The following is a 15,609-nucleotide window of genomic DNA, read 5'->3' on the forward strand; positions in this document are numbered from 1 at the left end:
TTTAAACAGATATAAGGAGGATTATTTTAGTTGAATAAAGAATTTCAGCCAAAGAAAAAATGGATAATTAAATTCTGAAAATATGTATCAGCGGACAAAAATGACTGGTTCTCTTGGACACTGATAAATTCTAGCAGGCACAAATCTTCTGCATCTGTGACTGTATCTTCAAAAAACAATGGACTAACTTCAACCGCTTGTATGAAAGAACTATTCTTTATTAAAAAATATATTTTTTGCTTTAATTGGTTATTAATGTTTAATTATTAACAAGGTTAATGTCTCATTATTAGCAAGGCTATCAAGAAGAATATATGCTTAAATTTAATGAAAATGCAGACTTCATTAACTCATTATTTCACATTGTAAGTGAGAGTTTAATTCTGCAAACTGATATGACAAATCCCACCTACTGCAAAATTAAAACAGAGAAAACTTAATGACAGCTTGGTACAACACAATGATTTTCACCAGTGTTATCTTAGTTTTCTGAAATACATAAAACAATTCATAGTGGGTCTGGAATAGCTTAAAGCAATCAGAACTTAAATGTTTACATAAACGAGGCATAGAAAGATGCATAAAACAGCTATCTACCTACACTTACATACTGGTAAAAGGTGCTAAAAACCAGAGCTAGCTACTCCACACAAGTCCTTGAAAAAGTTCTCATCTATTCATTTTTTAAAATGAAAACAAATCAAGCTTGTTATTCCATTACTAAGTATAGTTGATTCCTTCTCTATTCTCTCTAAAGTTCTAAGTCACAAGATGTTTATGAAGAAAAATGCCAGTTTGTTCCAAACAGGCCTGTACTAGTGCCAACCAAAAATCAAACTTCAAAAATTTTCATAAATTTACTACAAAATGTCTAAATGTAGTAGACAAGCCTTCTGTAGTTCACGCATTTATTTATTTTCTGTTATCAGCTTTTTTCCGAAAAGATTAATGCAAAAAAGAAAAAAGATAGAGTTTTTAATCAGTGATACACTAAAATGTTTCTGAGAGAGACTAAAAATCTGTTAGCCACCCACTGATTTGTGACAATATTTGGTAAAAGGGATGCATTTCAAAGTACTATGTATTTTTAATTTGATACATTTTAAAAGTTTAGTTTCTTTAAGCTAAGAGTGTCACCTAAGGGAAGAAAAAAAAAAAGCATGCAGGACAGTTATACATCTGTGTAACACACCCTCAGCCTTTTCCACCAAATTACCAGGATTGAGTGACAGATGTCTGTAGTTAGGCCAGTGATAGTTTGTTTGTCAGAGGAAAGAGAGGACTGTATCTGTTCATCAAGACTCTCCATTTCTTTCCTCATTTGTGCAACAGCAGCCCGAAGGCTGGCATTCTGCTCTTTCAGCTTCTGTATTTCCAAGATTGGAATATCTTTTCTAAGATAACTTTTATCATCATATTGAAGTGTCTGTAAAATAAAAGCACAACACAATAACAATCCTTCATTCATGAGCAACACAGATCATACCATACCACCACACCACACACAGATATTCATACTTTCAATCCAAGAACAGACGATATGGGAAAAGAACCATAGAAAAAAGATGCGGTCATTCTGAGGATTTGCCTGGGGAAAAAAAAAAGTGCTAACAGAAATGCTGCAATGAGAACCTGACATGGGGGAGGAGGCACAGAAAGGGAAGAAGATGGCCACAGAGGTGGCTCTACCTTATCACTGTTCTTTGAAGTGTGCTGTCTCTCTTTAATGCATGGGTACACCATCTCTTGAAAGAACTTACTGGCCCAATACCAAACTCCTTTCTGTTGTGTGAAATTCTCAGAGGTGTCATTAGAGATCATCTGTTCACAAGAACATAAAGAGGCTGGACATACTTTGCTAAGCTGGAAAAAGGGAAGTATATGGAAAGCTAGTTGTGTGTGAATAAAGTGATGGCCCAATTGGGACAACAAAGTGAAATGTTCTAGATCATAACCTTTGAGAACTGTTTTCCTGTTGCATCAAATATTGCTTGATCCAGAATCCAATTTCTGACAGTCAGCAACAGCATATATTTAGGAAGAATACATGTACAGAAAAAAAAATAATTATTTTTTATAAATTGTATAGGAAAAAAAAAAAAAAATACAACATGAGCAATCAAAATAGACACATTGTAAAACATACTTCCTGGTCATTCAAAATTCCAGCACAACCTTCAAGACAGTTCTGGTAGGACCAATGAAAGATTACATATTTGAGTCCTGACATTAATTACTTCTACCATTTTTCAAAGCGTGGCTGCAAACATTTTTGAAGAAGTTACATTAGAGTGACAGCAGTGTATTATAATTGTGACTTCATTCAAACAGTGAAGAATTTAAATTCCACTTTGTAAAATCCTCCCTAGCTGGTGGAGACATTTGTCACCATCTATTTAAGAAATAGATACTTTTTGGCACAGGAGTATGATAAAACCCTAGAATTATAGAATATACACTATTATAGTCACTAAATTAATCTTAATTGCAAACCATCCAGATCAGATATTTTTTTAAAAGAAAAAGAGTCTAATGTGTTCGTAATATTTGTATTGAATGCTGCTAATTTATGTTACTGAGCCCCCAAAATGTTTCTTTGTATTCAACCCTAATATTTAATTATTGCAAAGCAGCAGTCCTGCCTCTCCAGAGGGAAAGGCAAATCAAGATGCTGTGCATACTCTGGACACAGGCCAACAAATTATTTGAAATTCAACATTTATGCCTTGCATTGGTTTCTAATACTACTCCTTTTCAGTCTACTCCACCATTGCCCACTTTCCTCAGTCCCCTTACTCTTCTACGAGAGTCATCTAAAAGCTGGGATGCTAATGGACTTCCAATTAAATTTCCCTGTTGCAAGGATGCCGGCTGCCTCACAGCCCCTCTCCTGTGGCTCTTTCTGCCCTAGGAGTACGGGGTATCCAGAATATGAGAATAATCTCTGTCTGTTCTGCTTTTACAATCTCTCCAAGGTTGTTTAGGTGAGGATTAAGAAAAGGGAGACTGAAAAGACTTCAAGAGAAAGGCAGCAGTAGGTACCAGTACATCAAATGTGTATTCTGAATTCTGGGGCCCAGAACTGCATCTCAATCTGCAACACACATATGAACCATTATGGTCTGAAACAGGAATACAACTGTTCCAGGTATTTGCTAGTGGAAAAGGGTCTAAACGGAAGACCACATTTTCATCCAGAGTTACTGTAAGTGATCTTTCCTTATCAATGCACTTGTATGGTATTAGCATGCTCTAGTTAGGCACGTGTGATCTAAGACATACTCAAACTCAAGCAACTACAAGCAAAACTTTCCAGGCTGGTGTGTTTCACATCTGTTGCTAAATTAAAGCCCAAGAATGACTAGTGCTATATTTCTAGAACTTTCAGGGGGTCTCAGACCAATCTGAAGAAAAGAACTACACACTGATAATATTGTACTACACTGTATTTAAATATTAATCTTTCTTGTCTCAGTAGTCTGAAGAAGATGCTAGCCCAGACACTATTACTTCTTTAGGAAGAATCACTGATGCAGTTGTTAACCAGTTTTTAACTTTTAATCTTTTTATTTTCTGTTTGTTTATAATTCATTTTGTACAGAAAAAAAAAAATAAAATAAAAAGAGATAAGGTCCTAGTTCAGAATACTACAATTTTTTTTATTGTTTGTTTTTTAAACAATGACCCTTCACATAAATCAGAGATAAAAATAGTTTTGCTGAGATGGGTACTGCTTGTCCTACAGGCCAAAAATGTAACACAGAGAGAGAATACAAGAACATGAAGAAAAGCGTGAAAATGAAAACAAAGTTATACCAGTGACAGTAACAGATTACAGTGGGCAAGTATAGTGAAAGTCAATAGTAAAATAATGTCCCCTTACCAATCTCTATTCTCTTTGTATTTGAATGAACACTTTACAAATCAGTACAATTTCAGATGAAACTGGAAAAACAACTTGCTCCATAAAATGTGTGTGCTGCAGTCTACCTTCGTCTATTTTATTATAAAAAAATGTTTTCATTTAACTTCTTGAATATATTACTTACCATAGAAAACACTGGGCGTGCTTAACATTACTTTGTTTTCTTTTTTCAGCAAGATCAGATAACACACACTTACTAATCTACTGCTGAGTATCTGTAACTGCCCAGTAGGATGCACTGCAGCACAGTTATTACTTTCACTCTTTTAAAATAGACCATTTTCAATTCTAATGCACAACCCTCCAGCATGGCTTCAAACCAGCATGTTTCCAATTTTGAATGGTGGTGTTTTTTTGTTTTGTTTTTTAACATATGCATTTAAGTAGGAATGAAAGGAAAACTTGTTTCTGAGACTAAAATAAAGGACATTATTTTAAACAGCTGGCAGATTAAGATTTTTACAGGCAAGGCTTCAAAATATAACTTCACAACTTCCAGATTGACCCCAAATTGCAACTAAGAGTCTCAGGTACATTCCAGAAAACAATTCTTCCCATTTGGATGTGCCACAATGGTACTGTACACTGTCTTCTTTTGGACCAACCATCTTTCTACATACAGACTGTTCCTTTTCCCAGTAGGTTACAGATCAGCCATAATAAAGCCCATGACACCTAACCATATGTATATTCCAGGCCACATGCCTATATTTTGAATTAAACAGGTGCCTTAGAGGAACTCTTTACAAGAAATTCAGTGGAAACAAGACCCATAAGATTTTCATCTCAGAATGTATTTATCTAAGCCAAGAGGTGAAGTGTTGTCTAACCTGTTTCTCTCCTTCAGAGAAAATACCATAGTTCAACAATGATGCTTGTACTGTCTGTTCTTTCTCAACAGTCATAGCAGAAAGAAGAGTTTCCATTTCATGCAGCCTGTAGCCTGTCTTCTGTAGATAAGCTTCAGCCTAGGAGAGAGGGAAAGAAGGGGAAGCAGAATACATTAGTATCTAAATTACAATGAGAATAGAGATTAAAAAAAAAAAAAAAGGAAAATGAATTTTTCTTTAAATTACACAACAGGGACTCAAAGCATATACCTTTTGGCTCTGTCAAAAAATGCCTCCACAGAAAAATAATTTGGCTTCATTATCTCATCTTCTTACTGCAAAATGGACAATGATTTTTCGTTTCTCAGAAGTGTTCCTATGTTACACCTATTAATCGTTTTCAGAAAATGGGAAAATAAAACACCAGAGTAAATGTCTGCATTATAAACTTCATGAACAGTACAGGTGTTTCCTCTGTACCTATGGTTTTACTTGGCCACTGGTCATTGAGAATTAGTTAGTCCACTGTGTAACTCTCTCTAAGCAATAAACATGTTGATACTGTATTTTATTTTTCAGGAACATTTATACTTCATAAAATAAAGGTGTCCCCCCTTTACACAAGGGGATAGGATAGGACAGGCAGAAACAGTATTTAAATAACAGAGGGTTGATTTAAATTAGATATTAGAAGGAAATTCTTCACTCAGAGGGTGGTGATGCACTGGAACAGGTTGCCCAGAAAAGCTGTGGGTACCTCATCCCTAAAGGTGTTCAAGACCAGGTTGGATGAGGCCCTGGGCAACCTGATGTAATGGGTGGCATCCCTGCCTACAGCAGGGGAGTTGGAACCAGATGATCTTTAAGGTCCCTTCCAAACCAAGTCATTCTATGATTTTTGGCCTAGCACTGCTTCTTTTTCTTCTTAAATGTCAAGAGAAAAGCAGTCTCATTTCCCAAATTCACTTCCAATTATATTCTACATTTGTTTGGATGAGAGGCCAAAAACTAAACATCTCAGTTATAATGACTGACCACATTGCTATGTGAATAATTTAAAATATCATTTTAACATCCTGTTCATACAAAAATAAGGAAAGAAGGTTTCGTTGTTTTTTAAAATATGGACAGGTGGGAAAACTGCAATCTCCTCAAGGTTTCACAGTTGAAGGTCACATTCCACTGACAGTTAGTAAGACTTTTATTATGAAATTACATCAATATAAGAGGCAGAATGGGAAAAAAGCGCCTTGTAATTGGATGTATAACAAACAACGTATGTTACCCATCTTCTAGTTTTTTATTATATAAAAATATAATATATATAGTATATTACTGCTTCTAGCTTTGAGGCTGACCTTTTCTGCAGTGTCAAGGTTAACAAATTTAGCAGTGTGCTGCCTACATAAAAAAATCTTACACAATCTCAGATTACTGAACACATTCCCAACAGTTCGTTACAAGAGGCAGCTGCCAGACAAGTAAAGCAACAGCTACTAAACAAGTAGTGCATATATATTTATTTTTAACTTGTCATTATACCTCTCACAAATTTAAACAGAAAAGGCAAAACCAAAACAAAATACACACTTATACAACTATAGCAGTATTAAAACATAATATTATCGTAATACATAAATGATTGATTGCTATGTGGCATCACAGCAACACAACACTGTTTCTCTACATTCCTATACCTGTTTCTGACAAGCAAGCTCTCCTTTTACTTCTTGGATTTTTCTCTCCATGTGATGCTTCAGGCTTATGTACTCCTCACGCTGATGACCTATGTGACTGTCATCAGAACTACAAACAAAAATAAATTTATATCAAAGAGCATCTCTGGTGAGCTAATGAGGCATACATATAGAAAACCTTTTGAACAATAACACAACTAGAGATATAAGATGCAAGAATTTCCTAAAGAAACAGCCAGATAGATTTCCCCCCTTTCCACTATTCATAATTAGTGATCGCTTTAAAAAAAATTATCTTGCACCTAAGTGAATAAACCTTTTAAAGCAACATGACCCACTATGTGCATACTATTTGATATCCTTTTTAAAATACAAGTTTTTACTGATTTTCCAAGATGTCCACTGTCAATTAAAAAGGTCACACAACACAAAGTATATCGTATGTTTCAGTAAATAATTTCAGTATGTTCCCCTAATAAATAAATAAATTTATAAATTTATAAATTTATTTAAAAAATAACTAATAAAAATTAGTATTGTTTCAACAGTTCTCAGCTACCAGATTGCATTAAGTTTTGAACAGTACTCTTTAAAAATTAGATGTCCTCTTCTGACACAGGCTCTTTACACCCTCAGATAACCTCCCCTTTAACCCATCATAGAGAATATTCACTGGTGAAGCTCCCTGAGAATGAGTTCAAGTGGATCATTTTTCCACGCTTCAAGTTACTCTCCACTCTCCCTGCCTTCTCCCACCCCCTTTTCTTTGAACAGTTTTGCGACCAGCATATGTTGCCACGTTACCAAAGTCAAATGATAATACTTATTCAATCCTATTGCTATTTGTTTGGTGATACTTCAGAACACCTTATAAAGTACATTAGCCATTGCATCAGCCTTGGACCTTCTTGAATTGGTCATTCAGTGTGACTCTCAAGAACACTTGTGAATAAGGCTATATTCTGGCAAGCAGCACCACCTTGTAAATATAACGTGATCTCTTTTTGTTAGAAGCTATTTGGCCTCACATTATGTTAAAGATACATGCTTGTACCCTCTTTATTTATTGATTAATAGGGATTCATCAGAAGGTTAGATACAAAATAGCTTGGACTAATTATAAGCTTTTTTTAAAGTTTATTACATATGTTGTACAATATATAAATCTTTATATATTGTAAGTAAGCAAGCAAAGGAAAAAGAAAAAAAAAAAGTCATATTTCTGTCTTTCTAGTTTCTAGACTCTAATCATAATGACTTCTCCAGACAGCTACTGGTAGGATACTTTAGACTATGGCTACAATGAAAACACAGAAGTTCCTGTCATACAGAAAAGGTCAGCACCATACCATGCAGGACAGGCAGAGGAGGCTGTGTTAGGACAAGTTCTGTTTAAGTCTGCTGTTCCCAACAGTTATATCACTGTGCATGGTAGAACATTTCTAACTTCACTTGCAAACATTTGAAGCCTTATCCATACATACATTCACAATATAATTCATCTTTGAAAGTCTTGTTCAGTATCAATCACTTCATTCCCTTTCTGGAATATGAGATGTTTCACTGCTCAAAAAGAAAGCCATATCTTTGGTTCTGATTAAAGGTCTAATCTAACAGTATACCTATTGCTATCCCAGCTCCTTAGCAACACATCTACAGACCTGTCAGTATCTGATCTAGCTAGTGTCCAGCAAGTTTTTTTCTTGTCTTAATTTGGTCAAGTATTTTGCTTACTGCTATGAGCATAAGAACAAGAAGTTACCCAAGAAATCAAACATCACATGTGAACTATATGATTGTTACAAATTAAATTCTGGTATCATAATAATGAATTACAAAACCAATCCCCAAGGAAAAAGTGTTCTCTTCTGACAAATCCTTTTCTGCTCTCCGCAATGTCTCCCCTATAATCATGCCAGCTCCCCAACACATATCCCTTATGTAGGGACATGCTGTCCTAGGGAAAGCACACTTTCCATAGGGAAAGCATGCTAATTTTCACTTAATGCTACACTGTCTCTAACCCATTGCTATAAATTGAATAAGTCACTGGTAGAACTCAAGGTATAGGAGGTGTAAAAATAGCCAGGGTCACTTCTGTTAGCCTTCACTCTGTTCATGCTCTAAGCATCCCTCTGTCAGAATAGGCAACCTTATCTCCATAGTCAGAGTGCTCTCTACTGTATGAACAATGTTACTGCATTAACCCAATGCAAGTTTTGTCTTACAGGAACTAAATTTCCCTTTTCCTGCATACCATTCTAAGGATATCACATAGAATCTTTTAGGTTGGAAGAGACCCTTAAGATCATCAAGCCCAACCAACAACCTAACACTACCAGGTCCACAACTAAACCATGTCCACACCCATATGTCTCAAGTACCTCCATGGATTGGAACTCCTTTTCCACGGGCAGCCCATTCCATTGCCTAACCGTCCTTCCCTTGACGAAATTCTTCCTGATTTCCAGTTTAAACCTCCTCTGGTACAACTTGAGGCCATTTCCTTGCATCCTATCACTGGCAACCTGAGAAAAGAGACTGACACCCTCCTTTCAGTTACAGAGGGTGATGAAGTCTCCCCTCAGCCTCCTTTTCTGCAGACTAAACCCCAGTTCCCTCAGCTGCTCCTCATATGTCTTGTTTCTAAGTCCCTTCACCAGCTTCGTTGCTCTTCTCTGGACGCATTCTATCAACTCAATATCTTTCTTGTAGTGACGGGACCAGAACCGAACACTGTACTTTAGATGCAGTCTCACCAGCGCTGAATAGGAAGGAACAGTCACTTCCCTGGTCCTGCTAGCCACACTATTTCTGATGCAAGCCAGGATGCCATTGACCTTCTTGACCACCTGGGCACACTGCTGGCTCATTTTCAGCTGGCTGTTGACAAGTACCACCAGGTCCTTTTCTGCCAGGGAGCTTTTCTGCCACTCTTCCCTGAGCCTATTTCTTTGCCTTGGGTTGTTATGCCAAGTACAGCACCTGGCACTTAGCCTTGTTGAATACCATGCAATTGGATGTAGCCGATCAATCTAGCCTGTCCAGATCCCTCTGCAGAGCCTTTCTACCCTCAAGCAGATCAGCACTTCTGTACAACTTGGTGTTGTCTGCAAACTCACTGAGGATGCACTTGATCCTTTCATCAAGGACCACAGAATCATCATAGAACAGCTTGGGTTGGAAGGGACCTTAAAGATCATCTAACTCCAAAACCCCTGCCACAGGCAGGAATGCCACCCACTAGATCAGGTTGGCCTAGGCCCCATCCAACCTAGCCTTGAAAGCCTCCAGGGATGGATCATCATTGATAAATTAAGATCACTGATAAAAATATTAAACAAAATTGCCCACAGTACTGACCCCTGGGCAACACCTCTCGCGACCAGCCATCACCTTGATTAATCTCCATGCACAATGACTATTTCAACCTGGCCATCCACAGTTTTTTACCCAGCCAACAGTACATCCACCCAAGCCATGAGCAACCATTTTCTCCAGGGGAATGCATGGGAAATGGTATCAAATGCTTTGCTGAAGTTCAAGAAAACAACATCCACAGCCTTTCCCTCATCCACCAAGTACAGTGTTGTATCCTAGAAGGAGTTCAGGTTAGTCAAGCAGGATCTGCCTTTCATCCACCTATGTTGACTGGGTTTAATCACAAGGTTGTCCTGCATGTGCCATGTGATGGCACTCAAGATGATGTGCATCTCACCTGCAAAATTGTTCCAGCTCTAACTGATGCTCTTCAAGGTTTTGTTGATAGTATTTGTCTTTTTCTTCTTTCATTGACAAGCATTTCCTTCAGTGTATCCAGCTGTATTCTAAGATCACTAATCTCTGCCTGCTTAGCATTTTCAGAAATTTTCAGATGAGTGAATGTGACATCATAGAGTTCTAACCCTTCATCTCTCTCTTCTAAAGTTCTTAGGTTATAGACAAAATCTTTTAGTTTGTTAAAATTTTCATGCATGTCTTGCAATCGCTTTATGACATCTTGCAGCATATTCTTTTGACAAGGGAACTGGCAGTCATGTAGCTCTCTTTTACTAATTACTAAATGCCACTACATTTTGGGGTGTGAAAATATAATTTTTGCCTTTATACAGATGGAAAACAGAGGCATGAAATAATTAAGTCACTCAAAGGCATGCTTTCTATCAAGAACCTAAGAGCAGTCTAGCGCCAAAAGAAGAGCTGTTAACTGCATACATTTCTCTTTTCTTGAAGACATTTATGTCAAGTCAAATCAAAATACTTGACTACTAGGATTAGATCTTTCCATTCACTAACAATATTAACTGCTGTGTCCCATTAGTCTTTTCTTGCCACTATTATCTTAATATACTTCCTGTGTCTCCTTCCCAATGATACTTTACTCATCAATTACAAACCTCCTGTTCTGTTCTCAGTTAAGTCACTTTTCAGAAAGTACAACAGATATGGGGAAATAGCTTTATTTCAGTAACATGTTAACCACATCTTTAAACTTAAAAAGCAAGTAAACAACATAGAAGTAGTGCTCTTTTCTGGTGTAACTATCTGCTTCACTTCCATCTCTTCCGATTGTTTGTTCTCCACATTTGCCTTACATATAATGATAAACTCAGCAGAAGAGAAGCTATTATTATTTCAAGAAGTACTATATATATAATGGCTGATTTTTACTTTAATAAATAAATCTCTGCTCTGATTAAAAAAAAAAAATCACAAATCTCTGGAGTCATTGCAGCTTCTCGCCACACTATATTATTGTGTCAGTAGTTCCAGATAATCCCATCTGAATAAGAACAGGGTTGCAGAGTACAAATCAGACAACTGTGCCTTTGAAACAGTGGCTTTTTAATCTTCTTAAATGAAAGAGATTTCCAGATCAGCAAACGTGATGCAGTATCTCTATGGTAAAGCTTGGCACAATTTTAACCTTATTTTTCCTCACAGATGAACTAAAGAAATTAATTCTCCATGTTCAAATAATGAGTCTCTGCTAGCTGAAAGTGACAAGCATTAAAAAAAAAAAAAAAAAAAAAAAAAAAAAAAAGCTTGATTTTCTCAGGCACACTGAATAACAGAACAACAAACACTGCTAGAAGACAACAGTCTACTGGTCCTAATTCTGCTGGCATAGAATTCCCATTTATTTTTAAGGCAATCAAAATCAAATTAAGTGTTCTGTTCATATTATGCTTTTTGTTAGTAATCTTCAAATTATGCTATAGTACACAAAATAGCATAAGTAGTATCTTCTTCGTTTGGGTAAGCAGAAATAGATTTTTTTTTTTTTTTGTAAAACACATAGAAGTGGATATGCATGAGCCTTTTTGCCTGTTACATGCAATGCTACATAAATACATTAAAGATAAGATACACCTATGGTACGCTTTCTGAACTCTAGCAACACTGAAAGAAACTATGCTCAGTCTAAACCAAATAACGTATCAAAACACTTTTGTAAAAGCTATGTAAAAAAAACGACACATGATGCATTAGCTAACCTTAGCAATACGTTATTAGACATTACCTTTGTGTAAAGAATCAAAAATAAAACCACATCTCCAGATTATTAAATCCTCAGAATTATCAAACTTAAGTCACTTTACTTTTTTGGAAAGAAATGGTTAAGAACAATAATACTTTTTCTATTACTACAACTATTACTAGTACTATTACTACAACCATCTCAAAATTAAAACGTGTACGTTTCCCATAAAAGTAGCTTGTCTCTAAAAAATATACTTCCTCCCCAACAGCACCTAACTTCCTTGAATTAATGGCACTTGTAAATTGAATGGGGTACTCTGAAGTGGATGCATGTTACATTTAACATGAGAATCACCAGCTTCATAGAAAAATATGAATAAGTAAAGATGAAAGGTTGCTGTTATTGCAATATGACCCACAGACAGAGTCCTATCAGGATCTATGCCCATCTCTGCTTACTGCCTTAAACTGAAAGACGTCAGTAGCCTTAAACATGTGCTTTCCACCAGAGACCTTTTTTTTTTTTTTTTTTTTTTTAAGAAATGCATTTTAATAGGAGATAAGGGAGTATTTTGCCATTAATAACAGCTGTATTTATAACTGTAGGTTAGCTTGAGTAATGACCATATCAGAAATCAGAGTCAGAATGGAACCCCCCTGCCATGGGCATGGCACCTTCTACCAGACCAGGTTGTTCAAAGATACATGTAACCTGGCCTTGAATGCTTCTGGGGGTAGAATTTTCAGGGAAATCACAGTGCAATTTTAAGTATAACTCGCATAGATCACCTGGATGTCTGACAGTCAAGAGAAGAACAGTAAAAATACATCTAATGACACTAAAAGAAGGAAGCAGCATAGATATGACACTACATCTTACAACAAAAACAGCTTAGCCATACAACATCAACTGCAGAGATACCTATTAAAATCCAATAACTTACTTTAAGCATATCCATAAAGAGCAGTTTGATAGGTACTCCTGTTGCTCCACATATAGGCCTAACGGAATTTATATCAGCCTCTTTTACCAAAGAAAAATTATGGCTTGGTGGTCAATCAGACAAAATCAAATGCAGCTAGCATATCTGATTCAGTGGGGATTTCACTATCGTTACTAATAAAATGCTACTTCAGTGATACAAGATTAGATGCTACATTTAAGCTAGCTACTTTTCAACTAAATAAAGAGAGCAAGGTAAGAACTTTTCCAGCTTAAATGATCCTATGGTAACCTTCAGACTTCCATACAACCCCTACTTGTAAAATAGATTTAAATCCTTCACATTTTGTTCAAGGTACAAAGAATACGTACTTTATTCTCTGTTCCTTGCTATCCTTGTAACATATTGCACATTGCACCAAGAATAAGATATGCATAACAGACTGGTAGAGCTAATACGGTAGTATTGCTTGGATTCTTTTCAAAACTACTAACAAAAGTGAGACACTCCCACATAGCCTGTAACCATTATGTGTCTCTGTCTAGTCGCAACTGTTTTCCTTGATGAAGCAGTAAGAAACAAAACAAAACAAGACAAGACCACCTGAATTTTATCACAGATGTTTCACTATGTGCTGCAAGTCACAGGAAGATGTTCAAGTAGCACAGGCCACATATGTGCAGCTACAGTGTTAAGTCGTTCTGTGCCCTATCACTGTTGCAAGGCAAAACAAAAAAAAAAAACAAACACACACCATATGGATGCAGTTCCAAGAAAAAAAAATACTACAGTTAGTGATACAAGTTAGTATCACTTCTGTGCTGTTTCTCTCTTCACTGTTAGTAGCTCTTCTGCTATTTACCTTCCAAGTAAGGTCAGTCATATAAAACAGCAAACATACATCATGCATTATACAATCTTATCAGAGCAGACAAAATATAGCAGAAACTGGAGGATAGGTTAAGGACCAGTAACATGTAAAAGAAACCTGGAATGTCTGGTAATAAACAGGGACACAGCTGGCAAAATATGTGATGGGCTGTACTATGGGGGTTCATGACTGCCTGATGTCAGGCTCTGCTATTAGGACAAGCAGAAGAATAGAAGGCACGAGGGACTGCATAAATAAAAGACAAAGTATGACTGTAAGAAACAATTACCCCTGAGACTAGGAAACAGGCGCATACGCTAAAGAGTATCCAGGAAGATAAATAAAAGGTTACACATTACAAGAAGCACTAACACTGTATCCCTAGAGCAAGTATTCTCAGGAACGACAGGAAGAGACTGATACACGGATGGAAGAAAGGAAAGCTACTGGCAAGCCAAGGACCAAGTACTCTGAGGGACGCTTTAAGTGCGGAGAGGGAGAAAAAGACAGAATTAAGCAAGAGAGAATGAAAACATTGCCTTGGGGAAAGCCAGCAGGCGGAAAGCAGATTGTGGAATGAGGAGTGAGAGGTCCCATAAGTGGCTCAGAGAGTCTTGAGTCTAGCGCTCCGAGGTAGAAAAGCACATGCAGATGGCAGGCAGACTACCGAGGTCGAGTACCCTGAAAGAAGGCAGTAGAGAAGAGCAGAGCATAACAGAAGATAATGCTTGGGACTCAAAGGCAGCAGATAGAGGGCACTTCGTGGCAGGGAGAGCAGAAAGACAGGTCCCCGATGAGAGAGGGGGCACAAGACGCACGGGTGCCGCGTGGCAGCCCTGAAGGACAAGCAGAAGACGCGCGGACGATACGCCTTCCGATGGCGCACGCGGAGTAACCCGGGCACAGCTTGGCTCCTACCAACGCCAACCCACCCGTCCTCCTGCTCGCGGCTGTAGGCCGTGTCTCTATGGGAACCGTGGTGGGCCCCGCCTGCCCGGTGGGGGGGGCGTCACCATGGGAACCGCGGCCTCTGACGTCCGTCCCAGCGTTAGCCGCGGGCGGGCCTCTGGCGAGCAGGGCTCGTACCCAGTCCGCGCTCCGCCGGCCGCGGCCCCGCCCGCCCACCGCTGGCCCCGCGGCCGTCAGCCGCGAGCTGCCGCCTGCTCCAGCCTTGTTCAGTACCGCCAGTCGGTTCCCCTCGCTCCCCCCCCCCCCTTCTTGCTCAATAAACCAGTGCTAATCGGTTTCTCTCGTAGCATTCGCTCCCAGCCACCTAGTACCATAATTTTTTCTAGCATCTTCCCCGTTATCATACAGCAGTCCTTCCTTCACGTTGTGCGAGTAAGCACACACTCCTTTTTAATTCCAGCCTCTTTTAATAATACCCACTTCTTCCAACACACAGCCAACACTTGTGTCATAGTCCCAAATACCATTTAGCTGTTCGCATGTCTTCCTGTTTCATTCATTAGTATTAAACAATTTCTCCCTACTCCAGATCAGGAAAGAGCACCTCAGCCTATTGTGGGCACAGCTGTTTGAAACAGGAGTTGACAGAGAGCAAGCTTTCCATTCTCTCCTAACTCCCTGTGCATTGCTTGAAAAGCTTCAAAAAGCTTGTAAAACCCAAGCTTGGGCAAACTGAAACTATAGGTTATGCAGCACAGATAAGTATGTTCTGCTACCAAGCCACTTCATTATTCACAAATGTATCAAACAATTAAAACAGAGTACATCGTCTACGTGACACTGAGGAAGATGTAATGCATGAACTGGCCGTAAAGTGTGATTTTCTCTTAGTCACTCTAGATGACTTGCTTGTCTGGAAGTCACGAGGCAAACTTCCTGTAATGCTTTC

At 38.0% G+C, this 15,609-nt stretch overlaps 1 protein-coding gene across 1 annotated transcript in view; it reads right to left on the minus strand.

Annotated features, from left to right (window-relative positions):
* Positions 1 to 14,741, minus strand: part of CCDC57 (coiled-coil domain containing 57) — a gene marked incomplete at its 5' end in the record, with an annotated part of 30,815 nt that extends 16,074 nt beyond the window's left edge. Inside the window, 4 exon segments of the mRNA XM_032199956.1 lie at positions 1,189 to 1,426; positions 4,756 to 4,893; positions 6,453 to 6,561; positions 14,684 to 14,741. Of these exon segments, the coding sequence (XP_032055847.1) occupies positions 1,189 to 1,426; positions 4,756 to 4,893; positions 6,453 to 6,561; positions 14,684 to 14,741 (543 nt within the window).
* Between the last annotated feature and the right edge of the window lie 868 nt (positions 14,742 to 15,609).

The sequence above is a fragment of the Aythya fuligula genome, chromosome 18 (genome assembly GCF_009819795.1).
Source record: "Aythya fuligula isolate bAytFul2 chromosome 18, bAytFul2.pri, whole genome shotgun sequence".
NCBI classification, from domain to species: Eukaryota; Metazoa; Chordata; class Aves; order Anseriformes; family Anatidae; genus Aythya; species Aythya fuligula.